The sequence below is a fragment of the Gigantopelta aegis genome, chromosome 8 (genome assembly GCF_016097555.1).
Source record: "Gigantopelta aegis isolate Gae_Host chromosome 8, Gae_host_genome, whole genome shotgun sequence".
Taxonomy (NCBI): Eukaryota; Metazoa; Mollusca; class Gastropoda; order Neomphalida; family Peltospiridae; genus Gigantopelta; species Gigantopelta aegis.
In genome coordinates, this window is record NC_054706.1 from 11,491,278 (window position 1) to 11,508,660 (window position 17,383).

The 17,383-nt window shown below is 40.3% G+C and overlaps 1 protein-coding gene across 2 annotated transcripts in view; it reads right to left on the minus strand.

The window, feature by feature from the left end:
- Positions 1 to 17,383, minus strand: part of LOC121379306 (prolactin-releasing peptide receptor-like) — a 139,128-nt gene that overhangs the window by 3,909 nt on the left and 117,836 nt on the right. For both annotated transcript variants that reach the window (XR_005958828.1, XM_041507860.1), the window contains exon 2: positions 8,353 to 8,574. Coding sequence is in view for 1 of the 2 variants with exons in the window: in XM_041507860.1 (XP_041363794.1) it covers positions 8,353 to 8,574 (222 nt within the window). In the remaining variant the exon portion in view is untranslated. The remainder of the gene's footprint in view (positions 1 to 8,352; positions 8,575 to 17,383) is intronic.

Here is a 17,383-nt window from a genome sequence, read left to right on the forward strand (position 1 = left end):
GCGTGGCAGACGACAACCTCTTGCAAACAACTTGTGTACCAGTATATCAAGCACACCTAATCACTAAGACAGGTAAAACACTTCCTAAATTCCTAACAATGGACCAGTCATCTGCTCACAATTGGTGTTTGCTAATTTTACCACATTTCTGGGACCGCTAATCCGTCAGGAAGGCGCTTACGCGTAACAGGATTCCAATGCCGAGCAATCAGTTGCAAGATTCAAGGCCGATCAAAGAAGATGCCCATTGACAGAATCAACTGTACTATTTAACTGAATAACCGACAGGTGAAGCACTTTTTAAAAGTGCAGTTAAGTTGGTAGTCAGTAATTTCTATCCTAACAACCCCTTCCCAAGACACACACTGAAAGCAACACCTCAAACATAATAATAATACCAAATATTCAATTAGCGTAATAGCGATCTCGCGACCGGTAACGAGAAACGGTGTTATCCAGAATACAGCGTATGCCTATGTTTGTTTATTTTAATAATCAAGGTTATTAATTTTAACGACATGTATGACAGCAATGTAACGGTGATTCAACGTCAGGAAGATCTGTAACTTGTTATTTTAATTTTGTAAAGTCTTTGAACCAAAGTAATAAAAACAAACCGACAATGCATGTTAATTTGAATACACATGCCAGTTCAGGGCCGAAAGACATGTAGGCTATCCCAAGGGCTGAGTTCAGCCAGACCGAGCGAAAACAAAACGTTCGCTACACTGGTTTGTGCGCTTCACGTTAAACCAAATGGACACGACGGACACCAATTAAATAGTTCGCGAACGTTAGGAAGAACGTTCGTTGGCTGAACTGAGGGAGCTCTCGGCGCGAATGTACGTCATGCTTCAGAGTCAGCTAACACCCACGTGTCAAGAGACATCGTTGCGGACATTAAACACTACGATTACACAGAAGTAAATCTTGATGTAAATCTGTAGAAAAACAATAGCTGTTTGCATCAATGAATACCTAACTGCAGTTTCGGTAATGTCCTGTCTTTGTTAAAAACAATTTTTTTTTATACCGGCCTCGGTGGCGTCGTGGTAGGCCATCGGTCTACAGGCTGGTAGGTACTGGGTTCGGATCCCAGTCGAGGCATGGGATTTTTAATCGAGATACCGACTCTAAACCCTGAGTGAGTGCGCCGCAAGGCTCAATGGGTAGGTGTAAACCACTTGCACCGACCAGTGATCCATAACTGGTTCAACAAAGGCCATGGTTTGTGATATCCTGCCTGTGGGAAGCGCAAATAAAAGATCCCTTGCTGTTAATCGGAAGAGTAGCCCATGTAGTGGCGACAGCGGGTTTCCTCTCAAAATCTGTGTGGTCCTTAACCATATGTCTGACGCCATATAACCGTAAAATAATGTGTTGAGTACGTCGTTAAATAAAACATTTTTCTTTCTTTCTTTCTTTTGTTAATTTTGTACCTATGGTCGAGAGCACACATGCAGATCGCGATGGCGGGAAATGAACATACAGTATTTATACAAATGGAGTTAAACGTACACTGAATTAGTTTACAATAATCATATTTGTTAGATATATATTTGTAAAACTGTGAGATGACATTTAATAAGTTAACTGGATTTTAAAAAGACCGTAAATTTTAATTTTAGGTATTTTACAAGCAGAAATCACAACAAGCATTTAACACGACGCTGAAATCAACAGCAACAACATGGCGCAAATTATGAAATTGTTGGGGGTGGGGAATTGATGGGCTACTTACAAAAAAAATCTACCCCCCAAAAAAACAACAAAAAACAACATGATTAGCTGGATTGAAGCCAAACACGTAACTGTTTTCAACCCACTACCCCACTTCTTTTGGCTTGATTTGTGTTATAATGATGCTAAATATGTAAGCGACTTAAAAAAATCCCGGGGAAAGGCCTGTAAGTACATGATAATATTATCGAACATTAGGATAAGGGATTAGCTTTGGATTAGTTTTAACCATTCCGTGCGGTGGAACATGTTTTCAGGCGGACCACTTGCTATACTGGTTCTCTTTTGGGGGATAAAGGGAAATAAATTTCTTTCCGTCCTAATAATAGTAGTTTGGCTAATCTTGTAAAAACAAGTTTGTTTTGTTTAACGACACCACTATTGGATGTCAAACATTTGGTAATTTCGACATATAGTCTTAGAGAGGAAACCCGCAACATGTTTCCATTGGTAGTAAGGGGAAATATAAAAAGTAAGAGAAATATCCCAATGGGCCCACCGATGGGGATCGACCCCAGACCGACCATGCATTAAGCGGGCGTTTTACCACTGGGCTACGTCCCACCTCTCCTCTCCCCTCTCCCCTCTCCCCTCTCCCCTCCCCTCTCCCCTCTCCCCTCTCCCCCACCCCAAAGCTGTCTGGAGGAGGAAATACCTATCGGTAATGACCACATGTACATGCATCTATACTGATAATATATATATATATATATATATATATATATATATATATATATATATATATATATATATATATATATATTTCATGATATATTCATGTAACGCACCACTCATTGTTACGGGGTAGTGAACCCTAGAACAAATAACTTATTTTGACTATACTGGTTCTTGTGAGTAAATTTAAATAAATATCATGGGCGGATCCAGGAAATATTTTTAGGGGGGGACCAAAAAAGAAGGGCACATTGACTCGTCAAAAGGGCACCTTACTACAAGTTTTGATATTTACAATTAATATGAATTCCTACAGTTCTACGTCATAATATACTAGCAATAATGAAGTAAATTGGCGTCACTCGCGTTAGAACCTCAATGGGGCCCCATTGAGACTCAATAACACAGACACATATCTGCAAGCTTGCGCATGTACACGAAAATCTTGATTTCATTTATCTACAATATAATTATTGTTTACTTAAAAAAAAAAAAATTCTACAAACAAAAAGGGCACTTGGACATTTTGAGGGCACTTGAACAATTTTGGGGGGGGGGACGCGTCCCCCTGGCCCCCCCCCCCCCCCTTGGATCCGCCCATGAATATAGGGAGAAAACCAGTCAACTCGTTGTGCCAAAACCTATCTAGTGAATGCAGGCATGATGGCTAACATCAGAATGAGATAATAAGTTAAACTGTGTTTCGTAGCTCTTCAAAAATGTGAAGTTTATTTGTAATAATAACTCATTGTACATGCATGTGTAATCTTGTGCTTGGTCATGTTTGATGTTTCTATCACAAAAGCAACGATTCAGTAGCAGCTGTTCACATATCTGCTCCGTTACTGGTGACGCCGTGAAGAATGTTTATCAAGTAAGCTCGTCAAATCAGAAGAATCCTGTTTTATTATGGGGGAAAAAGATCCGCCCGGTCCCCCCCTCCCCTAACCTTAACCCTAACCTTAACCCCAACCTTAACCCCAACCCAACCCCAACCCCAACCCCAACCCCAACCCCAACCCCAACCCCAACCCCAACCCCAACCCTAACCCTAACCCTAACCCTAACCCTAACCCCTAACCCCTAACCTAACTAAAAATAATAATGGAGGGGACCGGGCGGATATTATACCGCTTAATGCGCGGTCAGTCCAGAATGGATTACTGTCGGTGGGTCTTTTGGGGATATTTTTCATGTACCGCAAATGTTATACCAAAGGCCGTGCTATCCTGTTTGTTAGAAGGTGCATATAAACGATCCCTTGCTACTAATGGAAAAGTGCAGCGGGTTTCCTATAACCTAGAACTATATGTTCAAATTACCAAATGTTTGACACAGAATAGCCGATAATTAATAAATCGATATGCTCTAGTGGTGTCGTTAAACAAAACAAATTGTAACATTTTAATGGTGATAGAAACTGCGCGGAGTACTCTGTTCAATTACCAGTGAGGAATCTTTTATATGCACCACCCCTCAGACAGGATAGCACATACGACAGCCTTTGTTACATTAGTTGTGGAGCAACGGCTGGACAGCGAACTAGTCCAGTGGGTCCACCGACCAAGATCTCGGATCAGACAGACCCTTTAAGACTGTGCTACGGCCTACCCCTAGTTTAATCAAAGACGCTTCTCGGGCACTTAGAGGACCCCCTCCATTTGTCCCTATTTCCTGGCTTGTAGCATGTATAATTATGTATAGTGTGTATGCTGATTATAGATTCATGCTATAATTGTCGACTATATGATATGATTTGATTTGGTTGTATATATGTATATATTCTGAAATGTATGCAAAAGGTACGAGCAGATGAAGGAGAATCATCGATATTAGCAATATTGAATATAATAACGGACTGTAAAGGTGCGCACCCACTGAGCGACTCTTAGTAACTGTGATCAAGTTGCATTAGAAGAACAAAACGCACACAGCACCAGACTTCTTCAAGAGTCGTACAGTTAGACTTCCACTTTACCGCCTGGTTTTGACTTAATGAAGCATTATGAACACACGAAAATGCTTTCTGTAATTATTTATGTCGATTAGTTACGGATTTTCTGAGCGATTAAACATTGATTTTGATAATGATACACAAAAGCGCCATAGACGAATATCGGACATAGAATTGTTTACAAGGGGAGACGCAAACGTGAGCCGACCCAGATGTGTAGTGAATTGCATTTGTGTGTGACCCTACTAGGATACTTGACGTTATCCCAGTATGTTTTATTACCCAGTACAGTATCAGTGTTCTAACCAGTAGTTTGAAAGGGTAGAGCGTAGGACATTTTAAACGCAAAAATCTTATTTTTAAGGCAAGTGCTGGATATGATCGAATTTTTGACATTCATAAAAAAATTTCAAAACAATGATACATTTTAATCGTATTAATCGTCTGTGTTACTCGTAATGCTTGATGCAGGACAAACAACACTTACCGCCACATAGAAACGTGTTCAGATTAACACCAAACCATAGTTTGTATTATTATCAGACAGGAGAACACATACCACGACTTTTGATGTGCCAGACATGGAGCATTAGCTGATTCGAGAAATAGTCCAAAGGAACCACCGAGAGAGATTGATTCTACGACTCATAACTGACAGGTCAGGTCATAGGGCTTTACGTGTACATTTAGAGCAAGCTGTTGTAGCGCACATCTGTTTTGGGCCGGCTCCACCGTCCAGGACAGGAAAGATGGGGGAAGGGAAAGGAGGAGGGACCGCCTGCACTGGCAGGTGCAAGGGAGCAGCAGCAGCCCGACCGTCATAACTAACGCTTTTAGAAGGATTAAATAAGTTGCAATTATGTAAGGGCATGAGAGAGACAGTTAAAATGTGTTGTGTTTAACGACACCACTAGAGCACATTGATATATTAATCATCGGCTATTAGATATATTTGGTAATTTTGACACATGGTCTTAGAGAGGTAACACGCTACGTTGTTTTCATTAGTAGCAAGGGATCTTTTATATACACCATCCCACAGACAGGATAGCACATACCACGACTTTTAATATACCAGTCGTGGTGCAATGGGTGGAACGAGAAATAACTCAAGTGGACCACCGACGGGGATCGATCCCAAATCGACCGCGCATTAAGCGAGCGCTTTACCACTGGGCTAGGTCCTGCCCCATGAGAGCGACAAAGACAACAAGATATACTCTTTATAAAAGTAGGGCAACTCTAATAAGAATTTACATTTGCCAAACTTGTAAGGTATATTAGCTGTGGGGAATGGTTATATGATAATAGTAAATTAATTGGGCAAACATTACAACCGGTAGTTCAGTATTACAGTAGGTTTTATGACCACCAAAGATCTTGAAGGACGATTGGGGGTCAGAAAGTTGACGTTGTTTTTTATCAGTAAATCGCAAATTCAAACAATAAAAATGATTAAAAACAAAACAATAACAAGTGTATGATCAACAGAAAAAGATTGACAGAAATAATGTTCCACAGTGATTAATCGACCTTCCTGGAAATTGTCAAAATCGAGAATGACACCCCACGCACGTGTTCGGGGCAACTGCGTGATGTATGTGCAAACTATGGAATGTGTTTCGGCGTGTTGATAAACGGACCTGAACGTTCTTTACTAGGATGTCTGTGGTCAAAATGTATGTGTTAATATTTCAGGTTTCCCTACTTTTTTTTAAAAGAGTATATATACTGAGTCAAATTAAAAACTTCACAATCTAAAATTTGAATAAAGAGTGTTGAAAGTAGGTAATTTGATGGAAAGATGATGGATATATATATGTATATAGATAGAACGTGAGAGAGAGAGAGAGAGAGAGAGAGAGAGAGAGAGAGAGAGAGAGAGAGAGAGAGAGAGAGAGAGAGAGAGAGAGAGAGAGAGAGAGAGAGAGAGAGAGAGAGAGAGAGAGAGAGAGAGAGAGAGAGAGCCCGCTACCGCTACACAAGACGACTGAAATGGAGCCCACTTCCAGCCCCACCCCCCACCCCCCTCACCCCCCACCCCTCCCTTGGACTGAACATTAAAAACAATAATTAAGGAATCGAAAAAGCATGACATTAATCAGTGCATTATCCATCATGGTTCCAATCAAAGAGACGCTGACATTCCTAGCTCCATCTGATATGAATGTAATACGGAAATGATTGAGAGGTAAGCCTGTAGCAGAATGACATATAACCAAAGCTTATCGGTCATTTTGAAAACGAACTCAGTCGACAACCGAGGAAAAACAGAACAGATAACCGGTTGCAATCACCGAAGAGCCTGTATCTGCCACAGTATGGTGTGAAAAAGTTAACGAACATGTATTGACCAATTTTCCAAACCACCAAAGGCCTGTCACAGCACCTTAAAAGTAATTTAGCCAGGGGAGTAATAGCATCTGATACAAAACAGGCTGTTGGTGACTTTATTGCACTCGAAGCTGTGCAGTTCTGAGTTGGAGCCGGTACTGCAGTACGTACTCTGAACAGTAAGTGATTACAGTCAGACCTCGTTACAACGACCGTCGTCACTACGACATTTACACCATCCGACCACAAATTGTCGGGGACAAACGTATACTAGTATATATATATATAATATGGAAAATAGTTGGGGTCCATGGTCAGGTACGCTATAAAAATTTGCATCTATTGACTTTAGTCGTTCCAGCCTATGCACCACGACTTATATATATATATCAAAGACCGTGGTATGTACTAGTTTGTCTGTTAGAAAGTGCATATAAAAGATCCCTTTCTGCGTTAGGACAAATGTAGCGGGTTTCCTTATATATATATCAAAGACCGTGGTATGTACTAGTTTGTCTGTGAGAAAGTGCATATAAAAGATCCCTTTCTGCGTTAGGACAAATGTAGCGGGTTTCCTTATATATATATATCAAAGACCGTGGTATGTACTAGTTTGTCTGTGAGAAAGTGCATATAAAAGATCCCTTGCTGCGTTAGGACAAATGTAGCGGGTTTCCTTATATATATATATATCAAAGACCGTGGTATGTACTAGTTTGTCTGTGAGAAAGTGTATATAAAAAATCCCTTGCTGCGTTAGGACAAATGTAGCGGGTTTCCTTATATATATATATATATCAAAGACCGTGGTATGTACTAGTTTGTCTGTGAGAAAGTGCATATAAAAGATCCCTTGCTGCGTTAGGACAAATGTAGCGGGTTTCCTTATATATATATATCAAAGACCGTGGTATGTACTAGTTTGTCTGTGAGGAAGTGCATATAAAAGATCCCTTGCTGCGTTAGGACAAATGTAGCGGGTTTCCTTATATATATATCAAAGACCGTGGTATGTACTAGTTTGTCTGTGAGAAAGTGCATATAAAATATCCCTTGCTGCGTTAGGACAAATGTAGCGGGTTCCTTCGACGACTACGTGTGAGAATTACCAAATGTTTGACGTCCAACAGCCAATGATTAATAAATCAATGTGCACTAGCGGTCTCGTTGAACAAAATAAACATTAACTATTCACTTTGGCTTTAATGTTTATGTAAACATAACAATAAGAAAATATCGTTTGTAAAACAATATTCGATTGGGTTTGAAAAACAAAGAAAGTGCATGTAGCCAACCATCAAATACTAACTCTGAAATTGTCGTTTTAAAAAACAAAATAATAATATTGGAAGTAGCCAATCAAAATACTTACTCTGAAGCTGTCATTTTAAAACCTTATACGATTGGATATGACAAAAATATGTATACAAACTACAAGAAATAGCTAATGAAAATACTTAATCTGAAACTGTCGTTTGTAAAACCGTATACGATTGGATATGACAAAAATATAAAATATGTATACAAACTAGAAAAAAATAGCCAATCAAAATACTTACTCTGAAGCTGTCGTTTGTAAAGCCGTATACGACTGGGTATAACAAACATATGTATACAAACTATAAGACATAGCCAATCAAAATACTCACTCTGAAGCTGTCGTTTGTAAAACCGTATACGATTGGGTTTGAGAAACTGTTGGACATGGCCAGCCAATGGGCGAAACAGTAGATCCCTGTGAAGAGCCGCTCCTGCGCCTCCGTCTGGTACATGACGAGTTCCGGGTTGAAGTCGATGACGAGGAAGAACGTGTGAAGGGGCAGCCAGCACAGACCGAACATCACCACCACGATCACCAGCATCTTGACCACCTACAACACACAGACAAACAATAGTCACTTTGTTTAATGGATTTTTAACACATTTTAAACGACAGCATTGTGACTATTTCAGTATTGGTTTTCTGGTTACAGACGGAGGGATGGTGGAGGGAGAAGGATGAGAGAGAGAGAGAGAGAGATAGAGAGAGAGAGAGTGATTGAGAGAGAGAGAGAGAGAGAGAGAGAGAGAGAGAGAGAGAGAGAGAGAGAGAGAGAGAGAGAGAGAGAGAGAGAGAGAGAGAGAGAGAGAGAGAGAGAGAGAGAGAGAGAGAGAGAGAGAGTGATTGAGAGAGAGAGAGAGAGAGAGAGAGAGAGAGAGAGAGAGAGAGAGAGAGAGAGAGAGAGAGAGAGAGAGAGAGAGAGAGAGAGAGAGAGAGAGAGAGAGAGAGAGAGATAGAGAGAGAGATACAGCAACGGGGGTGGGGGGTTGGTAGAGAGAGAGAGAGAGAGAGAGAGAGAGAGAGAGAGAGAGAGAGAGAGAGAGAGAGAGCTACACCCCACACCTACCAGCAACACAAAGAATTAATACTAAATACACATGTAATACAGGTTTCATTCCAAGTCTCGGCTGCACAAATAGAGATGTAAACAGCACAGGTTTCGGTAACAGTATAGACGAAATATGCGTAACCATTTCCATCGTGTTGAACACGTACACATTTGAACGACACAGCTATCATGGTATTTAAAAATCGTATCTCTGCGTACGGCAGTGTCCAAAGGGTGTTTTGATAAGGTCCCATAAAACACAGCAGAAAGAAACAAAAATAAAAACTAGCAAACCTCGAATTAAACATCCCAAGCTAATATTCAGACTCAGTGGTACATTTAAAGTTTGGACCAACGTAAATGTCTTAGTTAGTAGCTGCATGCATTGTTTAATAATATTATAACCACTCGTAACACATGCAGACGAAATATAACAATAATAAAATTTTCGTTTAGCGTGTGTCTAAATCAAAATGGCTATAACTATTACCATTGTCATTTCGTACCATATTTACGGTACTAACTTTGTAAAAAATCGTTCCCTACTATAGACAATCCATAGCGTTGCAACACGTCCGCTCGTACCAACATGATTTTGTACCATGGTCATTTCGTACTATTATTGGATCTAACCAATTTGTACTGGCGGCCATTTCATATCATCTTACAGATTTCATTTCGACTCACATTTCACACATTTATGTCTGACCAAAACCATTTCGTATCATCTTACAGATTTCATTTCGACCTACATTTCACACCATTATGTCTCACCAAAACCATTTCGTATCATCTTACAGATTTCATTTCGACCCACGTTTCACACCATTATGTCTCACCAAAACCATTTCGTAGCATTGTAAAATCTTCATTTCTTACACTAATTTTATATCATAGCGTATCAGTTCGTAAGGTGGTCATTTCATACCATGAAAAGACAAGTCATTGGGATTATTATTAATGGCGTTAACCGGTTGACTGTAAATCGACTTGAATCATCTGATAAATCTATTCTAGTTGTGTAAAAGTAATTATACTGCCATGGGGAGATATTCCAGTGCAATCGATACTCGCGAAATGAGCTACTGATCGGTATCTATTTTCTCATGCGTTACAATATAATAAGATGTCAATCAGATATATGTGTATATCTTTCTCACTCACTCTTTCTCTATTTCCTAATCAATGTGCTCTAGTGGTGTCGTTAAATAAATCAAACTTTAACTTTTGCTGTTTTATCTGCAAGAATAACGTATGTGACGGTAACGACCTCTCTCTCTCTCTCTCTCTCTCTCTCTCTCTCTCTCTCTCTCTCTCTCTCTCTCTCTCTCTCTCTCTCTCTCTCTCTCTCTCTCTCTGTATCTATGCCTGTTTGTCTATCTGTATGTCAGTCTATCTCTCTGTATGCATGTCTGTCTGTCTCTGTCTGTCTATCTCTCTGTCTCTGTCTCTGTGTCTCTCTTTCTGTATGTATGTGTTTGTATCTCTTTGCCTCTGTCTCTCTCTCGGTCTACAGGCTGGTAGGTACTGGGTTCGGATCCCAGTCGAGGCATGGAATTTTTAATCCAGATACCGACTCCAAACCCTGAGTAAGTGCTCCGCAAGGCTCAATGGGTAGGTGTAAACCACTTGCACCGACCAGTGATCCATAACTGGTTCAACAAAGGCCATGGTTTGTGCTATCCTGCCTGTGGGAAGCGCAAATAAAAGATCCCTTGCTGCCTGTCGTAAAAGAGTAGCCTATGTGGCGACAGCGGGTTTCCTCTAAAAAAAATCTGTGTGGTCCTTAACCATATGTCTGACGCCATATAACCGTAAATAAAATTTGTTGAGTGCGTCGTTAAATAAAACACTTCTTTCTTTCTCTCTCTCTCTCTCTCTCTCTCTCTCTCTCTCTCTCTCTCTCTCTCTCTCTCTCTCTCTCTCTCTGTGTCCCTCTGTCTCTGTATGTATGCCTGTTTGTCTATCTCTGTATGTCAGTCTATCTCTCTGTATGCATGTATGTCTGTCTCTGTCTGTCTGTCTATCTCTCTGTCTCTGTCTCTCTTTCTGTATGTATGTGTTTGTCTCTCTTTGTCTGTGTCTCTCTCTGTCTGTCTGTCTGTCTGTCTGTCTCTCTCTCTCTCTCTCTCTCTCTCTCTCTCTCTCTCTCTCTCTCTCTCTCTCTCTCTCTCTCTCTCTCTCTCTCTCTCTCTCTCTCTCTCTCGCTCTCTTTCTCTCTCTTTTCCGGCCATATATTACATTTTCACCATCTATCACTGTTTGACCTGCAGTAATTTTATCTAGCAAATAACATAGAGGTAATATCTATTTGACCACCCTTTTTCTTATCCACTGCGTGCAGGGTTAATTAATTGACGCGGTGTCTCCTGGGTAATCAGGCTGACGTCCTCTTCTCAGACGTCCGGACTTAGTCAGTTTTGTTATGAACGCCAAATTGCATTTTGTCTTTTACGTGCAATTAATTATCAACGAAGAGTCAACTTTTGTTGTATTTCTTAATAATATTTCTTAGAAGAAAAAAGAATTATCTTTTCACGACGGCGAGAACAGAGACGACCACTGTTGTAATTTCGTCTGTCGTAGTTTCCTTTAATTTGATAAAATGGAAGGAGATTTTTTCTTCTTCTCCTAGCTGCAGTTTCTAATGAACTTAATCGCTACTCAAACACATTTCTTAGAGCATTTATTTGGAGCGCGTGTCAAGATAGTTGATTGCTTGAACGAATTGAAGAATTTGGTTTAAACCAAGACAGGGTTATCGGGTCTGGATCTACGGCTAGTCTTGATAAATCTTATTTGAATCCGTTTCTTAAAATAACTTTACGCAAGATGTTCTGTATTAAGTTTGCTGGACAGTTCAGTTAACGTGTATGTTACTGAAATAAAAGGAATGTCGGTAATGCTACGTCAGAACATTTTATGTTGTGTCTGTGAATAAATGAATGAATGTTTAACGACACCCCAGCACGAAAATTACATCGGCTATTGGGTGTCAAACTATGGTAAAGGATGTTGTGTCTAATGCACTATGGTTATTCCATCACTTGGGTTTTATACACTGAGAGAGTTAGAGAGCGAGAGAGTAAGAAATATAGACCGAGATAGACATAGATATAAGTAGAAAGGAAAGATGGTAGGACGGAGGGGGAGAGATGGATGGACGGAGGGAGGGAAAGGAAAAAGAAGGGGAAGATACACAAAGAGAGAAAAAAGACGAGAGAGGATGCAAGAGGGAGAGATGGATGGGTGGAGGGAAGGGAAAAAGAAGGGGAAGATACACAAAGAGAGAGAAAAGACGAGAGAGAGGATGCAAGAGGGAGAGATGGATGGGTGGAGAGGGAAAGGGATGGAAATAGAAGGAGGGAGAGAAGAGAGAGATGGATGGGCGGAGAGGGAAAGGGGTGGAAATAGAAGGAGGGAGAGAAGAGAGAGATGGATGGGCGGAGAGGGAAAGGGATGGAAATAGAAGGAGGGAGATATGAGAGAGCTGGATGGACGGAGAGAGAGAGAGAGAGGGAGGGAAATTGAAGAAGGTAGAGAGAAGAGAGAGAGAGAGAGAGAGAGAGATGGATGGAGGGTGTAGAGCGAGGGAGAGATGGGTGAGGGTGAAGAGCTGTGTTTTAAGCACGTCCTCTCACACAACAAATACTTCGGCTAGTGATGAGACACTGTCTGGAATGAAATAACTAATAAATCTACTGAGAGTGATCCAATCCAGAAATTAGTTTTCTTTTCACACAAACAGCTTAGTAGAACTGATCTCTCAAGTGACATCTGTAGATCAAAACAAGCCAGATTATCACAAGTTTCGATTTGCGGAATAAGAAACGTTAGTCACGAAACTATCAATACAAATGTATGACTTTTTGGCGCGAATATCATTTGTCTGAAATCTGTATGCGTTTACGTATACGTAATTCGCAAGACGTAATTAGTAGCATTCATTTTCTATGCAAATAGGCGGAGTATATTCCATTTATGCATCTATGTACGTGTCCACTGCGCGTGCTGTAACCTCACTGTGGTGCAGGGGTGTAACATTCTCTTTGAGAATGGCCAATACAGCACAAATTGAAATTTTGAGTAAAAGTCAGTATCTCTCTGTGATATTTTTATTTTTGCACAGTTCTTTACACTATTTTAATTTAAATCATGACTTTTTATATTGATGTTGATCATCACCTTGGTTTTTTTGCATTACGATAGTTTGACACCCAATAGCCGATGTATTTTTCGTACTGGGGTGTCGTTAAACATTCATTCCTTCATTCATTCTCTGTACGTGTATGCGTATCTAATTTATATGCTTATTAATTACGTATACGCATTCGGATAATGGATAATAAAGTTAAAGTTTCTTTTGTTTAACGACACCACTAGAGCACATGAATTTATTAATCATCAGCTATTAAATGTCAAACAATTTGGTAATTTTGACATATAGTCTTAGAGAGAAACCCGGTTACAATTTTCCATCAGTTGCAAGGGATCTTTTTATGCACCATCCCACAGACAGGATATCACATACAACAGTATTTGATATACCAGTCGTGGTGCACTGGTTGGGACGAGAAATAGCCCAATGGATCCACCGACGGGGATCGATCCTAGACCAACTGCGCATTACGCTAGCGCTTTATCACTCGGATACCTTCCACCCCTAAGTCATGAATGGGCTTTCTCGTGCCATTTCTTTCAGACTTCCCAGTTGTTGTTGACGTTTTCTCATGTCATCTAATTTGACAATCCTCATGAGAAACACCTAGCCAAGTAAAATTCAATCAACTGTACACTTGTTAAACACTAAAGGCACATACAGAATGCATGCAGCGCGTACGTGCGGTCCAACGTGTGCTCTGATGCGTCCGCGGCTAGCATTTTGAACATATAAAAAACTTATTTATTATTTTTAAATGAAATTATATGTCTCTACCATTTCTACCAAACTTTTATGGTGGGTGGATGGGGACATCTCTTTTAGCTGTGTATATATGTTTTGTTGTATGTAAGTGTGTGAGTGTAAGTGTATTGCTCGGTATTGTTGGGGGGTGGGGGTGGGGGGGGGGGGGGGGGGGGGGCTTATCTGGCAGTAATCCCTTCCACCTTCCGGAAAATTGCATGTTATAACTATATGTGTCTTTTAATTTTGGTTTGGTATTTTATCCATATTTTAAATTTTTTTTTTTTTTTTTTAAATTAAAAAATATAATAATGTAATTTAACAGGGCAGGTGTCTGGTCTGTGTCTTTAGTAGTGGCTTGGTTAATATTACCTCATCTACTGCCCTAGGTTTTATAGATTAAAGTGATGGCAGCGTCTTCTGAATGACTTAAACGTGTTATTTTAGAGGACAACTGAGGGGTCGACGGTTTCTTTGTGCATCGGACGGGTACATCTCTCTCCCTCCCGACCCCCTCCTGGTCATACCAATGTTTAGAATATGACTTTCTTTCTTTTTTTGTATACTTTTGCCAACTATGTAGGTAGTACTAAACCAAATAACTTCCGGCTGGGTCAAAGTTCGAGGTGCACCCAACTTTTGATAGAGAAGTGAACACCACAAGTCCTGTGATTGGTTATAAATGTGAGTGTATTGGTTGTAAAAAATAATAGTTTCATCTGGGTAAAACAAAATGTGCAATTTTATTTCATCTAGTACCAATGTGTCAATTAGCCTTGTGCTTGAAACATGTATGGGGTACCTGTAAAAAAAAGTACTTGCGTTAGTGTAACATTCATCATAAAAATTTAATTATTAAACATACACAGGAATTACCATGGCAATTCGGTGCCCAAAATAGTACGGGTGTACCCTACCCCTCCCCGCCTCCGTACATCCACCCCCGACATGTAACACATCGATAACATTTCGATCTCCCTTCACTACAACTTTTTTCCTTTTTTTTTTTAGTCTTTATTATATCGCTCTCCGGAAAAGGTCAATACGAGAATATAGAATCTGGATGTGTTACGCGAGCCATTCGACCCCGCTTGGTGTCGTTTATCAATAACTAATTATTGACGGCGAGAAGGTTTAGGCAATAATATAGCCGCTTTAATGACGGACTCGAGGTAGCTGGCACACAAAAGATTTATTGACAGCATTGACTGATGCACGGGACTTTGATTGGAGCCGAGACACAACGAGAAGTCCGCGGTACGATGTGATGCATGGGACTTTGATTGGAGCCGAGACACAACGAGAAGTCCGCGGTACGATGTGATGCATGGGACTTTGATTGCAGGGATTGCGCCGATGTATGCATACGTGCTAAATAATGCCAGTCACATACTCCGATCGCTGATGCGTTCCGGAATATACTGACACAGAGGACATGAAGTTCATGGTGTCACGAGGTCATCGATTTTGTACGAGGCTATTCGCAAAAAAAAACCCACCCAAAAAAAAACCCAAGTAATCTGGATGAGATACAATAAGAAAGAGATATTCAATTTTGTTTAACGGCATTCCTGCACACGTTACACTAAATGTGTCTGGTGTCTCATTTAATGTTAACTTGTGTACATAGCCAATGTGTATTTTTGTGCTGAGGTGTCGTTAAAAATTCATCCATCCATCCATCCATCCGTCCGTCTGTCCGTCCGTCCGTCCGTCCGTCCGTCCGTCCGTCCGTTCGGTCGTCCGTTCGTTCGTTCGTTCGTTCTTTCATCCATCCATCCATTCATTCAATGATTCAGTGATTAATTAATTAATTTAATAATATGATTATTTAGACTCTTGGTCTTAATAAGAAAGGAAATTCACTGCCGCCTTGGGCGGGATATAGACCAGTGGTAAAGCGCTCGCTTGATGCGCGCTCAGTCGGTGGACCCATTGGACTATTTCTCGTTGTATGTACTGTGGGATGGTGCATATAAAAGATCCCTTGCCGCTAATCGAAAAGAGTAGCCCATGAAGTGGCGACAGCGGGTTTCCTCTCTCAATATATGTGTGATCCTTAACCATATGTCTGACGCCATATAACCGTAACCAAAATGTGTTAGAAATGCATCTGACAAGTAGTAGAATATAGAAAAGACCACATGTGTAATACGTCATGTATATGTGACACAAATAGAAATGCAACTAACAAGTAGTGGAATATAGAAAATGACCACATGTGTAATACGTCAGGTATATGTGACACAAATTAAAATGCAACTGACAAGTAGTGGTGTGACGGTACATGCTCTTATCTTTTCGCCTGTGGCGATGTTAATTGTTTTAGAGGGCCGTGTGCAGCTTGGTTACGTAATACCCCCGCGCGACGGTGGTAGTCCTGCGTCCCAATATGCACTTAGACCAGGTGGGCACAGTGGTTACGTAATACCTCCGGTAGTTCGGTTTACGACCGGAGGATTTCTAGCGACCTGGCGACGATCAGTCTAGGCTTGTAAGAAAATATACCGTCTCTGGGAGTTGTGGAAATATCACATGATAGGTGAGGTACCGCGTTGTGCCCCCAGGCGATATTCGCTGTCTCCGGACTAGTCGGAGATTTTTGAATAAATAGATAGGATTTTAGATATATCGAGGAAAAACATTGGAAGTATCCAGGGGAACGGACGTGGTCCAACTGAACGAACTATATTAGTTCAGACCGGACTTGGTAAATATATATTTCTGCTCTGCTGTATAACCTTGATGTGATTGATGTGACCTTAAATATTTTAATACTGTATTATACCAATATTCTTTAGACAGTGTTTCCGGTAATCTGACAAAGTAAATTGTAGGCTTCACTGTTCTAATATTTTTATACGAGTATTTGGTAAGATAAAGCTTAGCCGGTCATCCTAGAGGACCTAGGTGAACTGTAATTTATTGTCTTTATTGTGATATGTACCAGTATTAATTCTGTATTACAAGGTTACTGAATGAGTAGTTAAGGGTTAATTAAAAATTAACCAAGTAGGAATAGAGTTGTAATTCCTTTATTAATTAAGTTCCCCTGGAAGCGTTTCTCAATTATCACACGTGTGTGTGTTGTATCACGGTAAAGTGATTAGAATATTGTCTAAACTAGACACCTAGTGATTAACTAATTAAGTGATTAGTTCTGGGTTGTTATTATTATTGTTGTTGTTAATTAATTAACTGCGGCAAATATATTTGTCAGCGTAAGGTTAATACAGATTCCAAAGTGTATTGTGTTTTGTTGTGTTTTCTAGTGAACTAAACGTGCTACACACACACACACACACACACACACACACACACACACATATATAATATATATATTTATATCAGATCTTATCTCTGATTACTCCTAGAGCCGGGCCACTTGGGTAGTAGCCTGCCCGATAC